Genomic DNA, 25,232 nt, shown 5'->3' on the forward strand with positions numbered 1-25,232 from the left:
AATGATTCTGCTATCGATATACAGTCGATGTGTAATCTTTTTTTTTTAATAATGTTAAGAAATGCCAGATTTATAAATGTGTCGAACGAAACTCGAAAGTGACCTAACACCAGTAGTACCACTGCAGTAGTACCTACCTAATTCTTTTTAGTGAATTAACCTAAAAAGTAGTTCCATTTATTTTTCCTTCACACATTTTACGTGCAGTTGGTTTGCAGATCCTTAAAAGTAAACATAACAAGTTAAGATCAAGCTTTTAATGATCAAAAACTTAAACAAACACTTAAACTTCCCGATACCGCAATAATTGTTCGAACTGCAATCCGCCACGTTCAATACACAATCACCTCTGCCCTGTGCATGTGCTGGCATTTGAAACTGCCCGTGGTTAAGCAGCCGCTGTGTTGCGGCGACAATTGTTCGTCCGTGTGGAACTTGGGGGTTCAAAATCCCCCGAAGACGCAGCGACTGTAAATGGTCCGGTTCCGCGTAAAGTCGCCGGGCGGCGTGGGAGTCGTAGTTAGCCCTAGCGTACAGCACCATCGCGACGTACTCTAAATTAGAATATTCGTAATGTCGATCCATTTTACTAGAAATAGCAGTGATGACATTGACAGGATCTGTTACCACATTAGTTTAATAAGCGAAGAGGATGTAATTATTCGATTTACCAAAGTTGACACAAAGTAATGGCAATCATCAAACTAATAAAAAGGTTTTATTTCAACTGTTAATCGTGAAGGAACAGTCTAAGAGTGACATTCCATTTCCAACTGCAGCTGCAATACGGTTCATTTTACTATGGAAATTGACAGTGACAGCGACGCGTTTCCATAGTAAAATGAACAGTATTGCAGCTGCAGTTGGAAATGGAATGTCACTTTAAGTAAATTTTAATTTCAGTTGTCAAACAGTAAAGCACTCTAGCCTGTTACACAGTTTAAAAAAGTAACATGTGCTTGTTTATTTGTTTACAATATCGGGAACTGTCGTCGACTTGCAGTTTTAGTGTGTTACTATTGTTTTTCGCTTGTTCGAGTTTAGGTTATTTTTTTGTAATTTTTATTTTTGGAAAACAGTTTATTTATAATAGACAACTATCATAATTCGAAAGTACTACCGATAGCAAATCGCCCTGTCGCGGGAAAACAACCACTAAAATTTCACGGTGTATACAATAGATGGCTTGTAAATAAAATTATAACTATTTGGATTTTTTGCTTCGTAGAATCCCTGATTCAGCAAATGGCGTGATATATCTACTTATGCTTATTATAATACTTCTTTTGCCATACATTTATCGTAAGCAATATATCAAAAATTTACTGAAATGATCAGCTGTACCGTAGGTACTTGTTGGATCTAAGACTCCTTATGCCTGGCGACGAGTCTTGACTCAAAACAACAAAATGTGAGTCAAGACTCGTCGCCAGGCATAAGGAGTCCTACATCCAACAAGTACCTACGGTTTCCAATGAGTATTTGCAGGAAAGCTGGCAGCTACCTATTGACACTCATTTTATTCAGTTAACGGCTTCGTTTAATTACAAGATGGGGTAGTAAGCTTAAGATGGTCACGATATCACCTATCACCGTGGCCACCACATAGTGCGAGACGTTAAAAGTAGACCTCCAACATCCGTACAAGAAATTGTGGACCCGACTTTATAAAATAAGGACGCTAAGTAGGAAGAATTACGTATATTGACCCGCCATTTCCTATCTCTATCGCACGCGCATAGTTATATTGTGTCCCGCTCGCAGTAGCGTTATAGAGAAGTACAGTAAGAATAGAGTGCTCACTCCATACATCAGTTCTGATACCAAAACGACTATTATTTTCGCAGTAGATATCATCGAGTGGCGGAATTATCAGTACCGCTACGGGACAGCAAGTAAAGTAACCCACCCTGTGTTTTTATTTTATTATTTTTTTATTTTTTTATTTACATGGAGAACCAACAGCTATAACTATGCTAATAACAACATCAATAGTGACACAGAGCCAATTATAGGATCTCACATATAGCAACATTTTAATATTTAACATTAAGTTAAATAGCACGCACAATGTTACATGGGCACATGCAATAATATATTGGCAACATTATGTATTAAATAGTAAAACTAATTACTTAATTTGGATCAACTTACACAATCAATAATTCAGTGTAGTCATTGGATTATTGATTGTACCTAACAATATATATCTTTACATATGAGTAGCAAACAGCAACTGCAGTTATTATGACTAATTAATTAAGTTATGGTAAGTATGTTGGACTTAAAAACTAGATCTTAGATAATATAATATCTATATACCTAAACTATAACTACTTCGAGTTCGGGCATACATACCACCTGTCAGTCTTTTCACTTAAAGCAGCTTGTCACCAATTTACGTCTCACAGAAGGAATGGAACAGTTGAATATGTCAATATCTAGCTCTCTTGTCACATTATTTAAGCAACGACTGGCTCGAATCATAAAACTATTTTGCCTATATTTGGATGAAACACATTTAACTGAAAGAGGGGGGAAATAACGTTTGGACCGAGTAGGCGTATTAAATGAAAGCTTGTGTAGCAGTTCGGGGCAATCCAGATTACCACGAGTGATATTGAGAATGAAGGTGATGTCAGCTATTTCACGACGCTTATGTAACGGTATCAAATGGTGTTTTTTACAGATATTATAGTAGTAAGTTGAGTTATAAGGGCATTTAAGTTTAAAACTAAGAAATTTTAGAAACTTTTTTTGAACGCGTTCAATTCTATCAATGTAGGTTTTATAGCAGGGATTCCAAATTTCAGAAGCGTATTCCAGTTTACTTCTGACTAAGGAGCAATAGAGAACTTTCAGCGTCTTAGCTTGAGTAAAATGGGCAGAGTTGCGCATTAGGAACCCCAATGATTTTAGGGCACTACTTACAATGTACTCAATATGGATATCGAAAAGAAGTTTTGAGTCATGTGTTACTCCCAAGTCTCTCATGAATCCAACCTTATTCAATACTTGGTCTCTAAGCGTATAAGTAGTATGAATCTGGTTACGCTGACGTGTGAAAGTTAATGAGAAGCATTTAGATGGATTTAAGTCAAGCTTATTAGCTTTACAATATTCATCAAGCCGCACCAGATCTGACTGGATAAGTAAAGAATCATGAGTTGATTTTATTTTGCTGAAAATTTTCATATCATCTGCGAAGCATAGGAGTTTGGAGTGCATAAAGCAGTCGCTGATGTCGTTAACAAATATATTGAACAGCAACGGTCCGAGTAGCGACCCCTGAGGGACTCCGCTCGGTACCGTTACCCATCCAGACATATAATTGTTAACAACAACAGCCTGTGATCTGTTATCTATATAAGATGAGAACCATCTTAGTAAGTCACCATGAATCCCTATGTCACACAGCTTCGATAATAATATGGAATGATCAATTCTGTCAAAACACTTACTGTAATCGGTATAAATTACATCTACTTGGAAGCCACTATCCATCGCTTCAGTGACAATCATTTAGAATAATTAGATTGGATACAGTAGATCTACGCTGAAGGAACCCATGTTGGTTAAGGTTAAAAGAGTTCTTTAGAGTTTCATATACCTGATTATAAACAACTTTTTCTAATACCTTAGATAATATGCATAGTTTAGAAATAGGCCTGTAGTTTAGTTATTAGTACGAAATGCTTAGCGTCTTTATTATAATATTACCAGAAAGTTGACGTACCTGCATATCGTCGTCGACGACGGAATCGAAGGTCTCCCTCAGGCGCGCTTCGCCTCGCGCGTCCGCCTTGGCCGCCATTTGCTTTTCGCGTAGCGATGTGCGTCGGACTGACCGGACACTGCAAGGGAAAGGAACCTTAATTCAACAGTATTTTCACCATCCAGGAACGTGGAGAGTATAGGCCCACACTAGCGTCTCTTGAGCATCGGCGTCTAGTCAACTCTATGGCTGCCGCTCGACGCTACGTTGGCGCAACTGCGCCGACGCTCAAAAGACGCTAGACCGCTAATTTACAGTATGGAACGATGGCGAGTCGCTTTGGTTGCAAGCGTAACCGTAGCGACCACCGTCGTTTTGATCAATCGTTTTGGTCGTTTTGGTGTCGGCGTCGGGGTACCCCCTTATTCATAAAACTACACGGTCCTGATTTGTTTAAATTATGTTTTGTCCCTTTCTTACAAATACACAAGCCATAATGACAGATAAAGACAAACGATTATTAGTTGAGGTTTGTAGCGCGTTTATAAGGGTTTAAGGGGGTTAGTTAGTACGGGCCGGTGCTCCTCCTGCTCGGCGGCCAGCCGCACGATGCGCAGCCGCATCTCGCCCTCCTCGCAGTGTGTATGTGGCATCAGTACGTACCGGCTGCTGCTGGCGGTGGAGGAGGAGCGGCGCGCGCCGGCGCGGCGCTCCTCCTGCTCGGCGGCCAGCCGCACGATGCGCAGCCGCATCTCGCCCTCCTCGCAGTGTGTATGTGGCATCAGTACGTACCGGCTGCTGCTGGCGGTGGAGGAGGAGCGGCGCGCGCCGGCGCGGCGCTCCTCCTGCTCGGCGGCCAGCCGCACGATGCGCAGCCGCATCTCGCCCTCCTCGCAGTGTGTATGTGGCATCAGTACGTACCGGCTGCTGCTGGCGGTGGAGGAGGAGCGGCGCGCGCCGGCGCGGCGCTCCTCCTGCTCGGCGGCCAGCCGCACGATGCGCAGCCGCATCTCGCCCTCCTCGCAGTGTGTATGTGGCATCAGTACGTACCGGCTGCTGCTGGCGGTGGAGGAGGAGCGGCGCGCGCCGGCGCGGCGCTCCTCCTGCTCGGCGGCCAGCCGCACGATGCGCAGCCGCATCTCGCCCTCCTCGCAGTGTGTATGTGGCATCAGTACGTACCGGCTGCTGCTGGCGGTGGAGGAGGAGCGGCGCGCGCCGGCGCGGCGCTCCTCCTGCTCGGCGGCCAGCCGCACGATGCGCAGCCGCATCTCGCCCTCCTCGCAGTGTGTATGTGGCATCAGTACGTACCGGCTGCTGCTGGCGGTGGAGGAGCGGCGCGCGCCGGCGCGGCGCTCCTCCTGCTCGGCGGCCAGCCGCACGATGCGCAGCCGCATCTCGCCCTCCTCGCAGTGTGTATGTGGCATCAGTACGTACCGGCTGCTGCTGGCGGTGGAGGAGGAGCGGCGCGCGCCGGCGCTCCTCCTGCTCGGCGGCCAGCCGCACGATGCGCAGCCGCATCTCGCCCTCCTCGCAGTGTGTATGTGGCATCAGTACGTACCGGCTGCTGCTGGCGGTGGAGGAGGAGCGGCGCGCGCCGGCGCTCCTCCTGCTCGGCGGCCAGCCGCACGATGCGCAGCCGCATCTCGCCCTCCTCGCAGTGTGTATGTGGCATCAGTACGTACCGGCTGCTGCTGGCGGTGGAGGAGGAGCGGCGCGCGCCGGCGCGGCGCTCCTCCTGCTCGGCGGCCAGCCGCACGATGCGCAGCCGCATCTCGCCCTCCTCGCAGTGTGTATGTGGCATCAGTACGTACCGGCTGCTGCTGGCGGTGGAGGAGGAGCGGCGCGCGCCGGCGCTCCTCCTGCTCGGCGGCCAGCCGCACGATGCGCAGCCGCATCTCGCCCTCCTCGCAGTGTGTATGTGGCATCAGTACGTACCGGCTGCTGCTGGCGGTGGAGGAGGAGCGGCGCGCGCCGGCGCGGCGCTCGGGCGGCAGCGCGCGGCGCCGGTGCTCCTCCTGCTCGGCGGCCAGCCGCACGATGCGCAGCCGCATCTCGCCCTCCTCGCAGATGTCTGCCACAAACGATTGAGCCTTGAATAATTTTACGGTTTAGACTCACTTGTTTTTAGTCACTCGCGCGACATGTTTCTCAAGCACAAACAGTGCGAGCAGCGTTCACGACGGCCGTGTACTGCGTACTGCGGCTCGCCGCGTCGCACGCTTCGTACGCGGCGAGAAAACAGGTTGTGGGAGTTTCTCCGCTGTTATTGTACTTGGGTCACCTAACACTTGTAGCGACACACAGGACGAACTCACAACACAGCACACACACACCACAGCGGAAGACCTCCCCCAACCTGTTATCTCGGCGCGCGCGCAGCGTGCGACGCGGCGAGCCGCAGTACGCGATACACGGCCATCGTAAACGCTGCTCGCACTGTTAGTGCTTGAGAAAGGAGATCTAGGCTCTCTGATACATGTCGCGCGAGTGCCTAAAAACAAGTGAGTCTACACACCGTAAAATTATTCAATGTTAGTATGTCTCACAACAGTTTAATTTCGATTATGAGCCTTGTTGGAAACGGCATAAATCCTAACTTAGGTACCTTTGACCGCCAAAGACATCGGCTGACCCGCGCGGCTCCAGCCCAACGCCACGCCGGAATGCTCGTAAAGGACGACTCACGTTAGACCGGGCAGTGTCCGGGCCGGAGCTTCCGGAACTTACTTTTCTATGACATGACAGGCGATCACGTGATGCTTTCCATTGGAAACGATGCGCCGGAAGCTCCGATCGGACACGGGCCGGTCTAACGTAAGTCATCCTTTAGTTAGGGCTCATTTAGACGATGCGAAATCTCGCATCGGTTGAATTCGACGTAACCAAGAGTCCGCAATGTAACCAAAATCGCATGGGGTTCACGCGCCGTCTAAATCAGCCCTTAATATTGGCCTGTAGTCGCACGCATCATTTGACATCTCTGACTGTCTGCATACACAGTTTTAAGTACTGAACCGTTCAACATAATTTAATTTGACGAGTTTTACAATATGCTTCTAAAGAAGCCTCGCTTAAAAAAATGTTCTTTAAAATAAATAAATAAAAATAAACGCACAATAATTCAATCGTAACTTATTTTCTTCGCATTAAGCTTTGCAAGACTAATACTAATTAAACTTTATAAAAAAGACAAACCACTATGTACCATAATAATATATCACTTAGAGATTACCTGCAGGCGTCTCGTCGTGTTTATTTCTGACATTGAGATCAGCTCCATATTGCACTAACATTTCCAGCACCTCCAACTGAAATAAATTGATTATAGTACATTATTGTCGAGGCTCGGAAGTAGCTACTTGCAGGCTGAGGATTCGTTTTAAACGGACGACCTTGGGAGTCCGTTTAATTGAATCCGAAGCCAGCAAGTAGCCTTCCAGCCGAGTCATATATAGTGCTTTTCTCAAAAATGGTGCAAGAAATATAAATATCATAGAAATATTTTACAAAAGCAACATTCTTACGTATATATTTTCACAGAACAAAGCCCTTGGCGCCTTTTTATTTATTTTTTAATAAAAAAATAGAAGTGTATTTTTCTGCCGAAAATACGCCAACCTATTTGAGACAGCTAAATAGTCGCGGTACTAATCATCTGTTTGGCTGTTTAATGGGCCTGTGCCTTCATTTGATATGGTCATTTCAACTTTAAAAAAGTTTGGAACTCGACAAATAATGGAATTTGTATGCAACATTGCAGTCCTAAAATCGAGACTGCAATGTTTTTAACTTTTTAATTTTTGACTGACCATAAACTCCGCGCTTCGCGACCTATTTTTTAGATGGCAAAGTCGACTTTGCCGTCCATTTTTGAGAAAAATTAAATTTCAGTACAAATTCAGAACTAAATTGAATTAAATTGAATTTAGTGCGGAGCAAGTACCAGGGCCTCATGAGTTACGAGGTGTCATTGACCAACCCGCCGGCGCGGCAGCCGGGACGGGTACGAGTATGAAGGTATCGCGGCTGCTCGCGTATCTTAGCTGTATACTTTTGATTTGTTTATATCTATATAATTCTACTACTTTAAAGTATTATTTTTGTTGACTCGGTGAAAAAGTATTGTATACAATAGTGATATACATAATCAAGCTTTTCAATCTCGGACTCATTAACCCCATTAGGGTGTCGGGAATCATGCAAAATTTAACCTTACCACTTGGAAATAAAGTTTAAAATCAGGTGGGAAATATGTTCCCTCTGCCTTATAAAGGCTTAAGACCACTCAGCAAGCTTCAAGGCCTTAACACGGTGCTCGACTGAAAAGTTCTCTATTATATCACGATTGTATAATAGTACATTATTGTCGAGGCTCGGAAGTAGCTACTTGCAGGCTGAGGATTCGTTTTAAACGGACGACCTTGGGAGTTCGTTTAATTGAATCCGAAGCCAGCAAGTAGCCTTCCAGCCGAGTCATATATAGTGCTTTTCTCAAAAATGGTGCAAGAAATATAAATATCATAGAAATATTTTACAAAAGCAACGTTGTTACGTATATATTTTCACAGAAAAAAGCCCTTGCCGCCTTTTTATTTTTTTAATAAAAAAATAGAAGTGTATTTCTCTGCCGAAAATACGCCAACCTATTTGAGACAACTAAATAGTCGCGGTACTAATCATCTGTTTGGCTGTTTAATGGGCCTGTGCCTTCATTTGATATGGCCATTTCAACTTTTAAAAAGTTTGGAACTCGACAAATAATGGAATTTGTATGCAACATTGCAGTCCCAAAATCGAGACTGCAATGTTTTTAACTTTTTAATTTTTGACTGACCATAAACTACGCGCTTCGCGACCTATTTTTTAAACGGCAAAGTCTACTTTGCCGTCCATTTTTGAGAAATAGTACATTATTGTCGAGGCTCGGAAGTAGCTACTTGCAGGCTGAGGATTCGTTTTAAACGGACGACCTTGGGAGTCCGTTTATATGAATCCGAAGCCAGCAAGTAGCCTTCCAGCCGAGTCATATATAGTGCTTTTCTCAAAAATGGTGCAAGAAATATAAATATCATAGAAATATTTTACAAAAGCAACGTTCTTGCATATATATTTTGACAGAAAAAAGCCCTTGCCGCCTTTTTATTTTTTTTATAAAAAAATAGAAGTGTATTTTTCTGCCAAATATACGCCAACCTATTTGAGACATCTAAATAGTCGCGGTACTAATCATCTGTTTGGCTATTTAATGGGCCTGTGCCTTCATTTGATATAGTCATTTCAACTTTTAAAAAGTTTGGAACTCGACAAATAATGGAATTTGTATGCAACATTGCAGTCCCAAAATCGAGACTGCAATGTTTTGAACTTTTTAATTTTTGACTGACCATAAACTACGCGCTTCGTTACCTATTTTTTAGACGGCAAAGTCGACTTTGCCGTCCATTTTTGAGAAATAGTACATTATTGTCGAGGCTCGGAAGTAGCTACTTGCAGGCTGAGGATTCGTTTTAAACGGACGACCTTGGGAGTCCGTTTAATTGAATCCGAAGCCAGCAAGTAGCCTTCCAGCCGAGTCATATATAGTGCTTTTCTCAAAAATGGTGCAAGAAACATAAATATCATAGAAACATTTTACAAAAGCAACGTTCTTACGTATATATTTTCACAGAGAAAAGCCCTTGCCGCCTTTTTATTTTTTTAATAAAAAAATAGAAGTGTATTTTTCTGCCGAAAATACGCCAACCTATTTGAGACAACTAAATAGTCGCGGTACTAATCATCTGTTTGGCTGTTTAATGGGCCTGTGCCTTCATTTGATATGGCCATTTGAACTTTTAAAAAGTTTGGAACTCGACAAATAATGGAATTTGTATGCAACATTGCAGTCCCAAAATCGAGACTGCAATGTTTTTAACTTTTTAATTTTTGACTGACCATAAACTCCGCGCTTCGCGACCTATTTTTTAGACGGCAAAGTCGACTTTGCCGTCCATTTTTGAGAAAAATACTATTAAGTATCAGTATATACGCACATGTCCCCAGCAGGCGGCGGCATGTACCGGCCGCCACGTGTCGTGGTCCACCACGTCGGTGGCCGCGCGGTGCTCCAGTAGAAACTCCACCACTTTCAGGTACCCATTTGCTGATGCTATGTGGAGCTGGAACAAAAACAGATATGAGAAAACTAAGTAAGTAAACACTTTATTTTACGAAATCATAAGAGAAATATAGTAAGACAAAAGTGCTCACTCCATACATCAGTTTTGGTACCAAAAAGACTAATATTTTCATAGTCGACATCTAGGATCGAGTAGAGGATTATCAGTACTTTAAGTCTTCTTCTTCTTCTCGTGTCGATGGTTTCGTTCATATTAAGCGGGACCAGAAGGTAGCGACGCTTAATGCCCTGTCTGTTGCGTCCCGTAGATCTTGCACGGAACATGTGTGCGGGTTCGCTGGGCAGGACAGCATGTGTATCATCGTTTGGGGAGCCGTGCCACACACGCATAGAGTATCCGAGCCATTCAGGCCGCCCCACCTTACTAGGTTCTCTTTGCTGCGGCCAACTTGGGAACGCAGCCTATTTAAGGCTTTCCAGATCGGCCATGGTTCTTTATGTCCAGCCGGGAGCGTTTCGGCAGGACGGACGTAGTCATCGGGAGGGGTGCGAGTACTTCGCCATTGTGCCAGCCGAGTACTTTAAGTAGCAGTAGTACTGTACTGTCAAGTGACAATAGATGTTGCACCGACCGGAAAGTCTTATGTTGTTGAGCATTAGACTTTCCGGTGAATATTGAATATTGTTTCAATCAAGTTTATTTAGCTCATAAAAACCTTGGAAACATTTTAAGGTAAATGGTGCCTGTGAAATAATAAGATAAATGAGTCACGAGCTAAGACTGACTCATCAGTTTTTTCTGGTTTGAGCCGTAATTTATTGTGGTTTTCCTGTTAAATTATAAAACCGCAAGTTTACACAACTAAATAAGCAATCGTTAGGTAATGGTTATAAATATAATAATTTCACTAGTGCAAAGTAGGTCAAACTTAATATACTATAAAAATATTTGTTCCTGAGTTATGGATGTTTTCTATGTATAAGTAATCAAGTAGGTAGGTATTTATATATATATATGTGTATATCGTCGTCTAGTACCCACAACACAAGCCTTATTGAGCTTCAAGCAATACTCACCAGCGTAGCCCCCTGATTGTCCCTGGGCTCGTCCAAATCCACTCCCTCCTTAGCGAGCTCAGCAACATCCATCAACATCTTCATCTCCGTTGCCGCTCTAGTTTCATCTATCAACCTCTGCGTCACCCCTCTCTCCGCCATCGCGCTCTCTATCGCATCCAGCGTCCTCTCCTCCTCGCATATATCGTAAGGCATATTCCCGTCCCCATTAACGGCTAATAAATTCGCTCCTCGTTGAATAAGGATTCTGACTAAGTTGAGGTTCCCGCAGGTGGCTGCCCTAGAGTACGGCGTCATCCGACTCATTATAAACATTATAACACACAAGCAATACATACCAGCGTAGCCCCCTGATTGTCCCTGGGCTCGTCCAAGTCCACTCCCTCCTTAGCGAGCTCAGCAACATCCATCAACATCTTCATCTCCGTTGCCGCTCTAGTTTCATCTATCAACCTCTGCGTCACCCCTCTCTCCGCCATCGCGCTCTCTATCGCATCCAGCGTTCTCTCCTCCTCGCATATATCATAAGGCATGTTCCCGTCCCCGTTAACGGTTAATAAATTCGCTCCTCGTTGAATAAGGATTCTGACTAAGTTGAGGTTCCCGCAGGTGGCTGCCCTAGCGTAAGGCGTCGTCCGACGCATTATAACACACAAGCAATACTTACCAGCGTAGCCCCCTGATTGTCCCTGGGCTCGTCCAAGTCCACTCCCTCCTTAGCGAGCTCAGCAACATCCATCAACATCTTCATCTCCGTTGCCGCTCTAGTTTCATCTATCAACCTCTGCGTCACCCCTCTCTCCGCCATCGCGCTCTCTATCGCATCCAGCGTTCTCTCCTCCTCGCATATATCATAAGGCATGTTCCCGTCCCCGTTAACGGCTAATAAGTTCGCTCCTCGTTGAATTAGGATTCTGACTAAGTTGAGGTTCCCACAGGTGGCGGCCGCGTGTAGCGGTGTCCACTTCTCGCTGTCCTCCGCGTTGACGTTGGCCCCGTTGTCAAGGAGGAGGCGCATCATGGCCTCGTTGTTGTCGATGCAGCATTGATGGAGGGCGGTGAGGCCGTCCTCGTTGGTCGCGTCTGGGGTCACCCCGCGGGAGAGCAGGCGGCGAACTGGAAATAGAAATTTGGAAATTTTACTGGGTTGTCTTCATCAATTACAGGCGAAAAGAGAGACTGTGGTAAATCTTAAGATAACAGACAACGTTTGTTTCCACAGCATGAGGTTCACCAGCATAATTTTTATTTTATTTTGTGGCTAAGCTAATAGTTTTGGTGACTATACTTAAACCCGGCCGTAGGGAAAGCGTCTTGTAGGTCTTATACGAAACTGTTAATTTATTGGAGGGGACAATATCTTCATGGTAATGGACACTCTTTTATTAAACTCTACGCAGGAAAAAACATCGGTTATTCGCAATGGCAAAAACTGGCCGACGACCGACCTGTGTGACGTTGTGTTATTCATGATGGTCAATCCATGCACGACGATGCTTGGTTTTCCTCATTAAAAGAGAAACGCATGAGGCGTCACGAGCAGGCCTCCAACCCCCGCCCACCCGGGGGAGCATACACCTGCTGCGTGTGGCCGAGGGATCCTCTCTCGTATAGGGCTTTACAGCCACGAACGCAACGGTCGTTTACCGGGATGCTGCTTAAAACATCGGTCACAGATGATAAAGGCCTATTATTATTAAGTGGTATACTGGTGGTATAGTGGTGGGTGATGGTCAGTGTTGCCAACTCGGATTTTGAAAAAATGCTAGACTAATGTCTAGATTAAGCCAAAATTATGCCAAAGATTTTTGAAATACCTATGCTAAAAAAAGCTAAAATTTTACTTGAAATTAGACATTAAAACACATACATTTTTCAAATTTGCCGCCTTTTTCTACTGACAATATCTGCTTGACCAACTTTATATAGACCGTCGACGGCCATCCATCCACAAAAGTCAAAATTCATATGAAAATATGAACCACATAAGGCGATGGCGCATATTGTTGGTGCCAAGTTGGTGCAAACTTGGCTTAGAGTAAATTATGCTAAAAAATATGCCAGATGCTAAATTTTGGTGCCAAAGCGAGTGAAAATATGCCAGATCTGGCATCATTTATGCCAGGTTGGCAACACTGGTGATGGTGGTAGTTGTATAATATTGCTTTAGAGCCCAGAGTCCGTGTGGCTTAGTGTCGAATTAACCTAACGATATATTTCAATACGCTTGGAATATATTATTGTCCGTTTGGACAGCTCTATTTCATACGCACAAACAAATAAACAGTTTATAAAAATAAAGGAAACAAAACACTTAATCTTATCAGAATCAAACATGTCAAACAATTTTCCATACAAGAGATTGTAACTCAAGTCTCAATATCGCACATAGGTCAATGTCAATGAGATAATGTTTCAATCGCATGACAGACAGGTGTTTTTAATAATTTACGTTGACGTGTATATTACTGCATCAAACTTATTTATACTTGACGATTTCTATTTATAGGTTTTTATTACGAGATTACGAACGCGAAACGACTAGTCCTATAAATGACATATCGTCATTTATTATCAAGTGTATGTGTTATGTAAATTATCAATTTATCATATCTACTGCTTAGCATATATGTAGTAACTATACTTGAAAAGTCATTCAATTGTGGTCGTTACTGTATGCTAACAAGACATACAAATGAATGTATGTAGTTACTACATAACTACACAATGTTAAGCAGGCATTCGGTATTAAAGGCAATATCAACTAAACACGCAGGACACTAATATATATTATAATACGTTTGCATGAAAAAATAATACGGATCCATGTCCATAAATAAAACGATCTTACGATCATCACATGATAAAAAACAAGATAAAGTATTTGGTAAAGCCATTTGATAGAATAAGGCGGACGCTTTATGCTATGCATGCCTATTTTTGCCCGTGCTTACGAGTAATATTTGTTTAACATCTGTTAGCAAAAACCGACAAGAGACAGCTTCTACTATCAGACTCAAAATCTCTTGGATAGTCATGAAATAAAACTACTGAAACGGATTATATCGCGTATATTGAATTCATACTACATCTCGACGTTTTGAACCTTTTACAGCATTCGTGGGCAACGGTGACTGAGGAAAAACTACACTGCGCAAAAACTAACCACTTACAAAATAATGAACCATCATAAACTATAAATTTTAAGGCCAGTTATACATACAAAATCTCTTGGATAGTTTTTTGTCTAAAATATACAGTCAGCAACACATTTTGTTAAGCGGGCGAGGTGTTCAAAATGATCTTGACGCGACTTTATTGTTAAGAGAATAAGAGTGCGTCAAAGTAAATTTGAACACTTCGCCCGCTTAGCAACTTCTGCTGCTGACTGTACTTAGGAAAGGAACCTCCATACTTTGCCTCTATATTGTAGCCTGATACGTTACCTACTTAATTTTCACGCCACTGTTCGGAAATGTAGCAATAGATGCTCTAAAACCAAGCTGGAAAGTAGGCAATAGCTGTAGCACCTGAACCACCACTACTACAATGTTTCATTGTTATCATCATCTGTCATTAGTGACAGTTCGCTACAGCAATGAGTATCATTTAAAACATAAAAAAACAATAAAAGGTCTTTTTTTGCGCAACTTTTTCCTTCAAAAATAAAATTAGGTTATTTATAGAACCAATTTCTTGTTAAAAAAAAGAAATGACAAAACCATTCACTTCATTTTTTTTAACAATTATCCATTCAGTTCACGCTTAAGGCGTTTTGACTTTTGTAGCTGTTTGTGGTTTTTTTTAGCAAAAACGCTTTTAATTTTAGAGTCGGTTTGAAGCAAGTAACAGAAAAACGCCTCTTAAAAGTGGTAAAAAAAGTAAAAACGGCGGGATCTGAAAATACTTACTGAATTGGATAGTGTAAATTGTGTTTGACTAAAAAATATAAGAAACGCGTATCTACGCTCGCTATAAAAATGAGTTCTTCTAGTGAAGAAAATGTTATTCTTACGCTGACGCCTACCGAAATTCAAGAGACAGTACAGGCAGTGGCTAGTAATTTGCTACCAGAGAAATCGCGGGCTAGTACTTATAGTTATGCAAATGTTTTCTTATTTCCTCGCAGTAGTCGTGAAAAGCACTATGTAATGCCTCGGCCGGAAACGCTAAAGATGGACTCGTATTATTCGAGGGCCTCCACTAACGTGTCGGCCCTCGAACTCACTCGTCCATCTTTTAGCGGTTTTCCGTCCTCTCCTACAATGTACTATTGTATAAATATAGCTAAAAACAGCTCCAACATACTAACGATTATCACTACGATTAAAAAGACGAGCGGCAGCTACTGGCGGTACTAAAGCCAGATGATTTGTTTTGTAAAATTAACATAATTTTACAACCAAAATTTGCGTAACAAAAGGTTTTCGCCATAAAAACGCAACAAGGATAATACGTTCGACTATGATGTTCATAAGTCAAAATGATATGCATTATAATGAGCAGTAGGCACATTACACGATAACTAGAGCTACTGGCACGTATTTTAATGACTCCACTCATTCTTATCGTCATGGAGCGTTATCTCGTGAATATTTCGCGAGTTTCACTCGTCGAAACCAGAAAAAAGTTGGTTGTAAAAGACATTTTATAGATAGAAATTCTACGGTCGTGATAAGCTGAATTATATCGTTGTATTAGGATAAGCTGAAAAGATAAAGACAACCACGCTCTCGTCAAAAATATAGTTCCAGAACCTAATAATGGAATAGAATAGATTTTATTCGTAAGCACTAACAAACGAGACAATACATAATATAAAAGAAAACACAAAATAAGTTTAAAGTGCCACGAAATGGCGCCATCTCAGTATGTTGCTGGTGGCTTCCAGCGCTGATCTTCCGATGAGACCATCAAGTGAGAAGAATAACAGACAAGAAGAAAAAGACTAGAAAATAACATACATAACAGCAGTCAAAGCTAGGCCCAATGTTGTGTCTGATCCAGAATTGTGTTGGGCTCTGTCTTGTTGGCCCTATATTGTGTCGAACCCACAGAAAACGTTGGTCTGTGGTCGAACCTGATGTCGTGTATCAATGTAACCACAGGGCGGACACGCCATACATCAAAAATCATTTGCGTTTATATGTGTGCGCGGCACGTCTGTACAAGTGTACACGCGTCATTGTGTATGTGTGGATAAGTCACTTTACTGAGAGGATGCCAAAAGTCCGCCAGATTCATGTCGTGGCCAGGCGCGGGGCGAAGTAATGCGAGTCGGGGCGGGGCGGTGCGTGGCCGTACTGTAATACTATTACTTATTATGTGATGAAACACAAACATACCTTCGTCGATGTCGTTTCTAGCAGCGGCCTCTAGAAGCATGACGCTGTCGCTGAAGTAGATGTTCCGTTTGGTGCTCTTCTCTCGCTTGGCCCGCGACCGCGCCCATTCCTTCTCACGCTGCTGCCATAGTTTGAGCTGCTGCATGCGACGCCTGAAAATATGATGAATCGGGTTATATAAAAATAACTAGTAGTTCGCCCCGAACTGTGAACTCGCGGTAGGCCAAAAAGATCAATTGAATGCAGTGCTACTTAGTCCGAGATGGGCATTTCGTAATTGATTCCTGATTACACGATTACTTGAAATTACTTTGTAAACTGATTACCGATTCCCAGATTACTTTGTAATCTAACAATACCGAATTACTAAGTACCTACAATTCCATTTGAGGAATCAGGAATAAATTTTTCGAATATTGCAATTACTAGTAATTGGAATCAATGTCGATTCCTCATTACAGGTATATATTACTTGATTCCTTTCAGATTACATTTCGTACTACTACTATCAAAAGTACATTTCGATAGTTAGATATTGATGTTGTTGACTTACTAGGATACCTTAATTGTAACAGGTGCAGATTTCGAAAGTGATGACCATGACCAATAAAACGACATCCATGACGACTTTTAAGACATACTGCATGGCCGCTATTTTGGATTCCAAAATGGTCATCATTTTCGAAATCTGCGCCCCCTAAAACCTATAAAACGACATCCATCACGACTTTTATGACAAAGTGCATGGCCGCCATTTTGGAATCCAAAATGGTCAATATTTTCGACATCTGCGCCCCCTAAAACCTATAAAACGACACCCATGACGACTTTTATGACATAGTTCATGATCGCCATTTTGGAATCCAAAATGGTCATTATTTACGAAATCTGCGCCCCCTAAAACCTATAAAAAGACACCCATGACGACTTTTATGACATAGTGCATGGCCGCCATTTTGGAATCCAAAATGGTCATTATTTTCGAAATCTGCGCCCCCAAAAACCTATAAAACGACACCCATGACGACTTTTATGACATAGTGCAGGGCCGCCATTTTTGAATCCAAAATGGTCATAATTTTCGAAATCTGCGCCCCCCAAAACCTATAAAACGACATCCATGACGACTTTTATGACACAGTGCATGGCCGCCATTTTGAAATCCAAAATGGTCATCATTTTCGAAATCTGCGCCCCCTAAAACCTATAAAACGACACCCATGTCGACTTTTATGACATAGTGCATGGCCGCCATTTTGGAATCCAAAATGGTCATCATTTTCGAAATATGCACCCCCTAAAACCTATAAAACGACACCCATGACGACTTTTATGACATAGTGCATGGCCGCCATTTTGGAATCCAAAATGGTCATCATTTTCGAAATCTGCGGCCCCTAAAACCTATAAATCGACACCCATGACGACTTTTGTGATATAGTGCATGGCCGCCATTTCGGAATCCAAAATGGTCATCATTTTCGAAATCTGCGCCCCCTAAAACCTATAAATCGACACCCATGACAACTTTTATGACATAGTGCATGGCCGCCATTTTGGAATCCAAAATGGTTATCATTTTCGAAATCTGCGCCCCCAAAAACCTATAAAACGACATCCATGACGACTTTTATGACATAGTGCATGGCCGCCATCTTGGATTCCAAAATTGTCATCATTTTTGAAAAAATCTTATATAAAAAAAGAAACAATATTATAAATGTGTAACAAACCGAGCACTTTCATTTGATACCGTACTCGACCATACTTTCTTGCAATTAAAATGATCAGAATAGCAAGACCCCTCACAAATGGCTTTTTAGCATTTTAAGGTCTTCTAGCTCAATAACTTCTTGTTCGAGCCTGCTCAAAAATTAATGACTAAAATATAATGCCCTCAACTACACGTTTACCCAATTTCATTTAAATTAGAACAAAATTACTTAAGTTCTTGAGTATCAAACTATCTTCTGACAGTTCAGCTTAAAAACATCGAAATGCCGGGACGTGCCGCTAGCCAGCCGCGTGATCCAAGTCGAATGTAAGAACTTCGCTTCGCTTCGCTCGCTCGTTCGATTAGGTACATATCTATTTGCTGTCAAACCAGTGGGGAGACACTCCTGGCTTCGGGCAAACTCGGCTCCATTCAGCTCAGCATTACTCCGTGATTTGACATCCCTTTGTGTGCACGACCACAGATAAGATGACTTGAGTTTTGACAACCCTAAATAGCCGAAAGGGATAGTTCCATGTAAGTTAGAGAGGGATATCATGATTAGACCCTGAATCGCTGTCAAACTTCGGTTTTGTAGGAAGTGTCCCTTCTGTACGGTAGTAGTCACCACACGGGATTGTTGTGCCATGTAGGGTTCTTGATAAATTCGAAATTCTATAGCGTATTGAACAACCAATTTAGCTAGGACCCTAAATTGCCCAAAATCACGGAGCGTGATGGTACTATTACTTTTTCTGTGGTCAAACGTCCACTTTGTTATCGTCGACCTAGTTCTATCTAAACCTAGTCTAATTATCTATCGGTCTACAAAAATATGTCATCATTTTCGGGAAAGGAAATGAGGTAGGTACCTAATCTAATTAAGTCTAACGATAAACTTCCGTCGGTGTTTCAAAACAAAATTGATTTTAACGATTTTAGCTATTAAAATAATCATGCATGTAGTTAACACTGCGATATAAAATTTCAACATAACAATACAAACATAACTGACCCCAATCTGTTTCCAAAAATCATCCATAATTCTATCAAGTCAGAGTCCATTTTCGGAATGAAGTATTCGTCTAATACTAAAGCCCTTATAGAACTCACTGTGGAAGTGTGGAACTAGGTCGGTTTGAGAAAGATTTTCCCATAATATTCGACACGGGGAAATGATTCGGTGTTACCCGATAAACCTTATAGAGTCTGTTCGGAAAGAGAAGAATCGTGGAAATCGTGGAATGTATTGGGGTCCAACACTCCACGACTCTTCTCTTTCCGAACAGACTCTAGTAAGGTCACCGAAGTATAATAAATTTTTGGCAAAAATTTAATTTTTGGTACAAGCTTTTATCACTGACTACTTTTCTTACGGTACGACAGACAACTAATACTCATCGAGACAATTCTAAAAACCCCTAACACAATTAGGTTGCGTTGTTTCTTCACAGAGATTCATATGGCCACCTCCTGTCTCCATCATCAGATCAGTACGACAGTACCATATTATTGCATTGTCATCAGAACTACATACAGCTGCCAATTTTCATGACGCTACGATCCTTGGAAGATGGTGAAATTAGTTACCTTAGATTCCATTACATAGTTACATACTAGTGTAGTAAATAAAGGTAGTGGACCCCGCAGTAATTCCTCAGCCAGAAAAAGCTTTACAGTATGATAAAGTATCAATAAATAAAAAGTATTGTATAAATTTCCAAAGAATAATAATAATAGTATTTAAGTAAATACCTAAAGTCTTAAATCGTTAATATCTTTTTACGGAAAATTGCTCCGTTTAAACTTTCTTCTCCGGACATGTTCATGTAACGTATTGCAACAATATATGAAATATCAAAAAAAAATCCCCGCAGAAATACCAATATTAACAAAATATAATTTTTTGGCGTGGCTTGGACCGGAAAATTGCTCAGTCTAATTTTTTCACTGGAATGCCATTTTATTGCCGATTTATACATACAAATTGAAAATCTAAAAAATTTACCATGTAACTATACTTTTTTTCAGAAATTGCCTTTTTACTCGCCGTGGAAAATTTCTCTATCCATTTTATTTATTGAATTAAGTTCATAGTTTTCTTTCCATTCAACTATAAAAACATCAAAAAAAATAACGAGCGTATTCAAAACTAAACATATCGGGAGCAGTGTATAGGGAGCGGGGTGTACAAGGGATGACAGTTCTTTTGGATATTTTGGATTTAAGTATATACGTGACTACTTAGTATATATTTAAAAAGAAATCAGGCTGAGAAATTTTACACTCTCAGTTTTTTATAGTTCTAAAATACATAAACTTGGGTATGCATTTTTTTTTGGATTTTCTTACCCACTACGCCAAATTATATTCTAAGATCATATAAGAAGGACAAAATGGCAGAGCAATTTTCCGATGAAAATGAGCGCCAAAAAAGGAATTATCGTAAAAAAAATATTCTCATGTTTGACAAAAGTTTTAGATTTTTTTCTGGTATCACATACTGATACAAATAACTTATTTGGTAAATAATTTTGGACGGAGGAATTACTCGGTTCAATATATAAACAGATTTGTATTTTTACGTATAAATACCTAACTTAGGAGTGGTTTTTTTTTTTGGATATTTATATGTTAGTTTCGGCTCATACTATACAATAACCAAGCTAAATTTCATCGACTGAGGAATTAATGCATGGGTCTCCATACAACAACTTGCTTCGTTTACTACACTATACAGGGCGACCTAATAAAAGCTTGTTAAAAATTGCATTGGTTCTTTGCGCAAACGTATACAATTTTTCGACTCCGCTGATGTTATGTCAAATAAGAAACTTTTTAACTTGGCCATTAATAATATCCTTCGTGTTTTATTAATTGGTACCAATTTTTATTGTTTACGTATTACCTAATACAACCGGTTCGGAACGTAAGGTGCTCGATTACTTGTTGACCGTTGCAGATGGTGTGAATACTCAAATATAAGTAATTATGTGCTCTAACTCGAATTGGGTAGTTTTTAATTATATTTATGTAGGTAATAGCGGCAACCAGCCAATAGCATATAGGTATCCAGGTAAGCGGAGAGGAAGTGTGAATGTCGATTACCTATACAACCAGGCGTGGCTCACTCCGCGATTTCGTCGCTCCACACCAATTTTGGTGGCTATTAGCCAAAAGCCGCGCGTGGCGCTGTCGCCTAGCGGCCATATCTGTCCTGATCGTAACAGACGCGTTTTGTTAGAGAGTGAGTCTTCTGTACCTAGTACTATTATTTATTCTGTGCTACAACTAATGCTATCGGTTGATTTCCGCATGTCTCCTTCCATCTCCGCCTCAGGGGGAAGGCAGCCGAAAAATTATTCTATTTTGGATGATTTTCGGACCTAACCAGCATTCTAAAGTAACCCGGCAAAATTTTGCCTATTTTTTGCAATTATAGTGCAACACACTAACCATGTTGGCGCCACACGTGAGCGAATCGTTTAGCAAACCGCGTGTCAATTGAATGTCAATTGTGCCAATCACGACTACGCATGCATTCGCATGGTAGATTTATTATTCTAAAGGTCACAATGGCTCTGTCCCGAGGGTGTACGAAAAAAAGTAAGTTTCTCGTTCACGTGTCGTCGGCTAAAGTCGCATAGGTAGGCATCATCGTCCACACTGTTAAAACCTTATTACAAAAGGCATAAGGTCCACCGATAGACAGTTGGTGCTTGTACATCTTAACTTCGTAATACGAAATCTCAACTCTTAACTTTAATGCATGGACAGTTAAAGTCGCAAAACCGATGTTAAGGCATTTATAACCGCATGTGATATTGAATACTTAATAATTTTACTACCTACTTAAGGTACGTCCCAGTCCTCGACATTTTTATGCCCAATAGTTGACACTAGAGATGCCACGAATATTCGGCAACTATTCGGTATTCGGCCTATTCGGCCACTTTGCCGAATATTCGGTATTCGGCCGAATGTTGCTTACTATTCGGCCGAATACCGAATATCTGTTGCACCTACCTAAAATTAAAATTACACAAAAAATAACCTAAAACTAGGTATATTTAATAATATTATAAATGTATTCTTGGAAAGTAGTTTTAAATACGAAGGCACGTTTTTGAGCATTTGTTGATTACTTACAAAATATTTTATTTTTATCATGGGTCTGATTTGCTTGACTTTAACTAAATTCATTAATTATGTTCAACATAAAAAGATTATCTTAAGGCTTGGCCACATACAGAGCGCGACGCAGCGCCGCGTCCGCGCCGCGTCCACGCCGCGCGACCGCGGCACATGCTAACAGGTTACCGACGTCAAACAGACTGCGTCCCGCCGGTATCACGCCCCGCTTCTGTCGCGCCCTGCGCCGCGCGGCCCCTTGCGTCCGCGCGGCGAGTGCGCAGCGCTGCGCCGAGCGAACGCGGCGGCCCGCCGCGTCCCGCAAGGTCACATCAGTAGGATCGGACGTTAGGCAGCGAGCGGTGCGCCGCGTTCCCGCGCGGCCGCGCCGCGTTCACGCGCGCCTTGAGGGCGTGTTGAGAGCGTGAGGCCGGCGCGATCGGCGCGCGCCCTGTTTGACCAGGCTTCGCGTCGGCATCACGCGGCGCGGACGCGGCGCTGCGTCGCGCTCTGTGTGTGGCCAAGCCTTTAGAAAACGTTGTGCTTTGTTGGTGAACAGTTTTCATAATAATTGTGACTCAAAATGTTGACATGTCGTGCCGTATATTCGGTCGCCGAATATTCGGTATTCGGCCAAATTCACTATTCGCGGCATCTCTAGTTGACACCCTACTGCTACTTTGCTAGTTTTGCGCGCTCCAACATCTACCTTACTTAAATAGTTAGTGTCTGATTTGCTTTTATAATTATTCCTATTACGTAGTTATTGACTCAATCGATATAAAATATCCGCAAGTGCAATCAGGTGTTTCATGCAGCTGCTAACTGTATGCCATAAGATTTTTTACGAGGCCGTGCGGTGATATAATGATCGCATGAAATGAAGGCATTGAACATGATAGGTATAATCTACGTCGCATGTGACTGTTAAATGAAAAATACTAAACCTTATTACAGTTAAATAAGGTCCACCGATGTATAGTTAAGTGCTGTTAGTACATAGGCAATTAAAATCAAGTGACTGAATCGATTGGACTGATTGTGGCGAAGCCCTTGACTTTGGTCGCACTGAAAGTGGCAAACAGCAACGTAACATACGTAATTACGTAATACGAATATTTATACTTAATGTCCATACACAAAAAAAAAAAAGTTGGCGAGGTAAAGGTGGATGGACTGTGTGAGTGATGATATTAAACGAACGCAAGTGACTGATGAAATGACGGGCGACAGCTGAGAGGTGTGGAAGAGAAAGACATGCTGCGCCGACCCTAAGTGAATGGGAGAAGGGCAAGAGAATGATGAGAATAGTGATGATGACTTGACATTTGATGGCGCGATCACGTTTACTTCAAACTGCACCCGTGCATCGACAGGCACCAAGTGAGGAAGCACTCTTACACTTTGTCACAGAATAAATAATAGTACTAGGTACAGAAGACTCACTCTCTAACAAAACGCGTCTGTCACGATCAGCACAAATACTCGTATGGCCGCTAGGTGGCGACAGCACCTCAAAATTGGGGTCGAACGGATGTACTTTTAGCTACCTGTAGCAAAGCGACGAAATCGCGGAGTGAGCCACGCCTGACTTTGTGTAATTTTATATATTAAGTACATTTTAAATGTCCGGTTGTCTCGCGACGTTTCCGTAGGCTGGATACGTAAGGTCTATGGGATTTTTTGTAGCTCTCATGAATTATGTGACACTAGGATGAGACTGTATTATGATGAAAGGTGATAATGGTGATGACTGTGAAGACGTTTTTGAGAATGGGTGGTATAGAAGGCTTTTTTTTTAGACTATTTACGTTACGGCATGTTTAAAATTAGTGGCAAGAACGGCCATTGTCATTGAGCACCCGTTCCTGAATTAGAGGTCCGCTTTTGGCAGTGTAATCCCAAATATTGGCGCTGGGATTGTACCTGTATATTTACAACTACTGGCGAAAGTCAACGCCATCTGACCTACCAAATCAGATGGAAAACTAGGCCTAACTTGGACACTATACGATAAGTTATCAATTATCATATCTAATTACTCATAAATGCCACACATATGATTTCACATACATGTTAATAGCATATGACTAAGCGCCATTCATTCATTAAATCGTAAGGCAAGATATAAATCAGCGCCATTGACCCTCAGTATCCAATCAAAGGTTAAGTAGTGACATTAAAAACGTAATGTTATTTTTCAAATTTCAAGCACTTCTCAATCTAGAGCAATTTGTGTATAATTCCGTTAACAGCGTTCTGAGTAACGCTTAATCCCTCATGGGTTGTTAACGGTCCACGGTCATGCAATCGGCAAAAGAGAAAACATGATTTCACTTTTCGGTCTGAGTCAGATTCCCTTATCAATTGTCATAAGTATTTGCAAAAATTTCAAGATTCTTTATGGCAGACTGTGCTTTAAGATCCCAAAATTTTGGAACGAAGAGTTCCACTAGGGCTTTGGTATCAGTTCACATCGAAAGTACCAAATTGTCAACTAAAGATTATTTTCAGTTTTATTTCTTAAACTAGCGACCCATCCCGGCTTCGCACGGGTTAACAAATTATACATCTAAACCTTCCTCAAGAATCACTTTATTGAGAGGTGAAAACCGATCGAGCAGCCCAATGTCATATAAAAAGCACATAAAGTAATATTTTTAATTGCCTATGTCGTGTACCGTGTCGGTTTACGCTAAGTAATTGAAATATTACTTTATGCTGTTTTTATAGGACACTAATTGCGCTGCTAACCATTTAAAGCGATTACTGGATTAAGGCATGAAAATATTTATGATTTACACAGTTTCATCTGTGCTGAAGCAAGCTTCCGAGATTATGTTCTTGGAGAGAACCCACTAATGAAATCATGAACTACATCTTGCATATCACTACACTGTCTACACTTTATAAAAAAGTCCCCCGTCGCGTCGGTCTGTTGGTGTGTTTGTATGTTTGAAATAAACTCAAAAACTACTAAACGGATTTTCATGCGGTTTTCACCTATCGATAGTGATACTTGAGGAAGGTTTAAGTGTATAATTTGTTAACCCGTGCGACGCCCGGACGGGTCACTAGTTAACTACTAAATCATAATTTACCTAATTTAAGCTAACATCATAGGGCTTGTGA

The 25,232-nt window shown here is 41.9% G+C and overlaps 1 protein-coding gene across 1 annotated transcript in view; it reads right to left on the reverse strand.

Moving 5' to 3' along the window:
- The window catches only part of LOC134668847 (protein phosphatase 1 regulatory subunit 16A), a 57,418-nt gene that overhangs the window by 24,578 nt on the left and 7,608 nt on the right, over nt 1–25,232 (reverse strand). The window contains exons 3-8 of the mRNA XM_063526318.1: nt 16,256–16,407; nt 11,578–12,026; nt 9,748–9,873; nt 6,948–7,023; nt 5,651–5,786; nt 3,737–3,854 (exon numbers count right to left, since the gene is read on the reverse strand). Of these exons, the coding sequence (XP_063382388.1) occupies nt 3,737–3,854; nt 5,651–5,786; nt 6,948–7,023; nt 9,748–9,873; nt 11,578–12,026; nt 16,256–16,407 (1,057 nt within the window). The remainder of the gene's footprint in view (nt 1–3,736; nt 3,855–5,650; nt 5,787–6,947; nt 7,024–9,747; nt 9,874–11,577; nt 12,027–16,255; nt 16,408–25,232) is intronic.

The sequence above is a fragment of the Cydia fagiglandana genome, chromosome 11 (assembly GCF_963556715.1).
Source record: "Cydia fagiglandana chromosome 11, ilCydFagi1.1, whole genome shotgun sequence".
Taxonomy (NCBI): domain Eukaryota; kingdom Metazoa; phylum Arthropoda; class Insecta; order Lepidoptera; family Tortricidae; genus Cydia; species Cydia fagiglandana.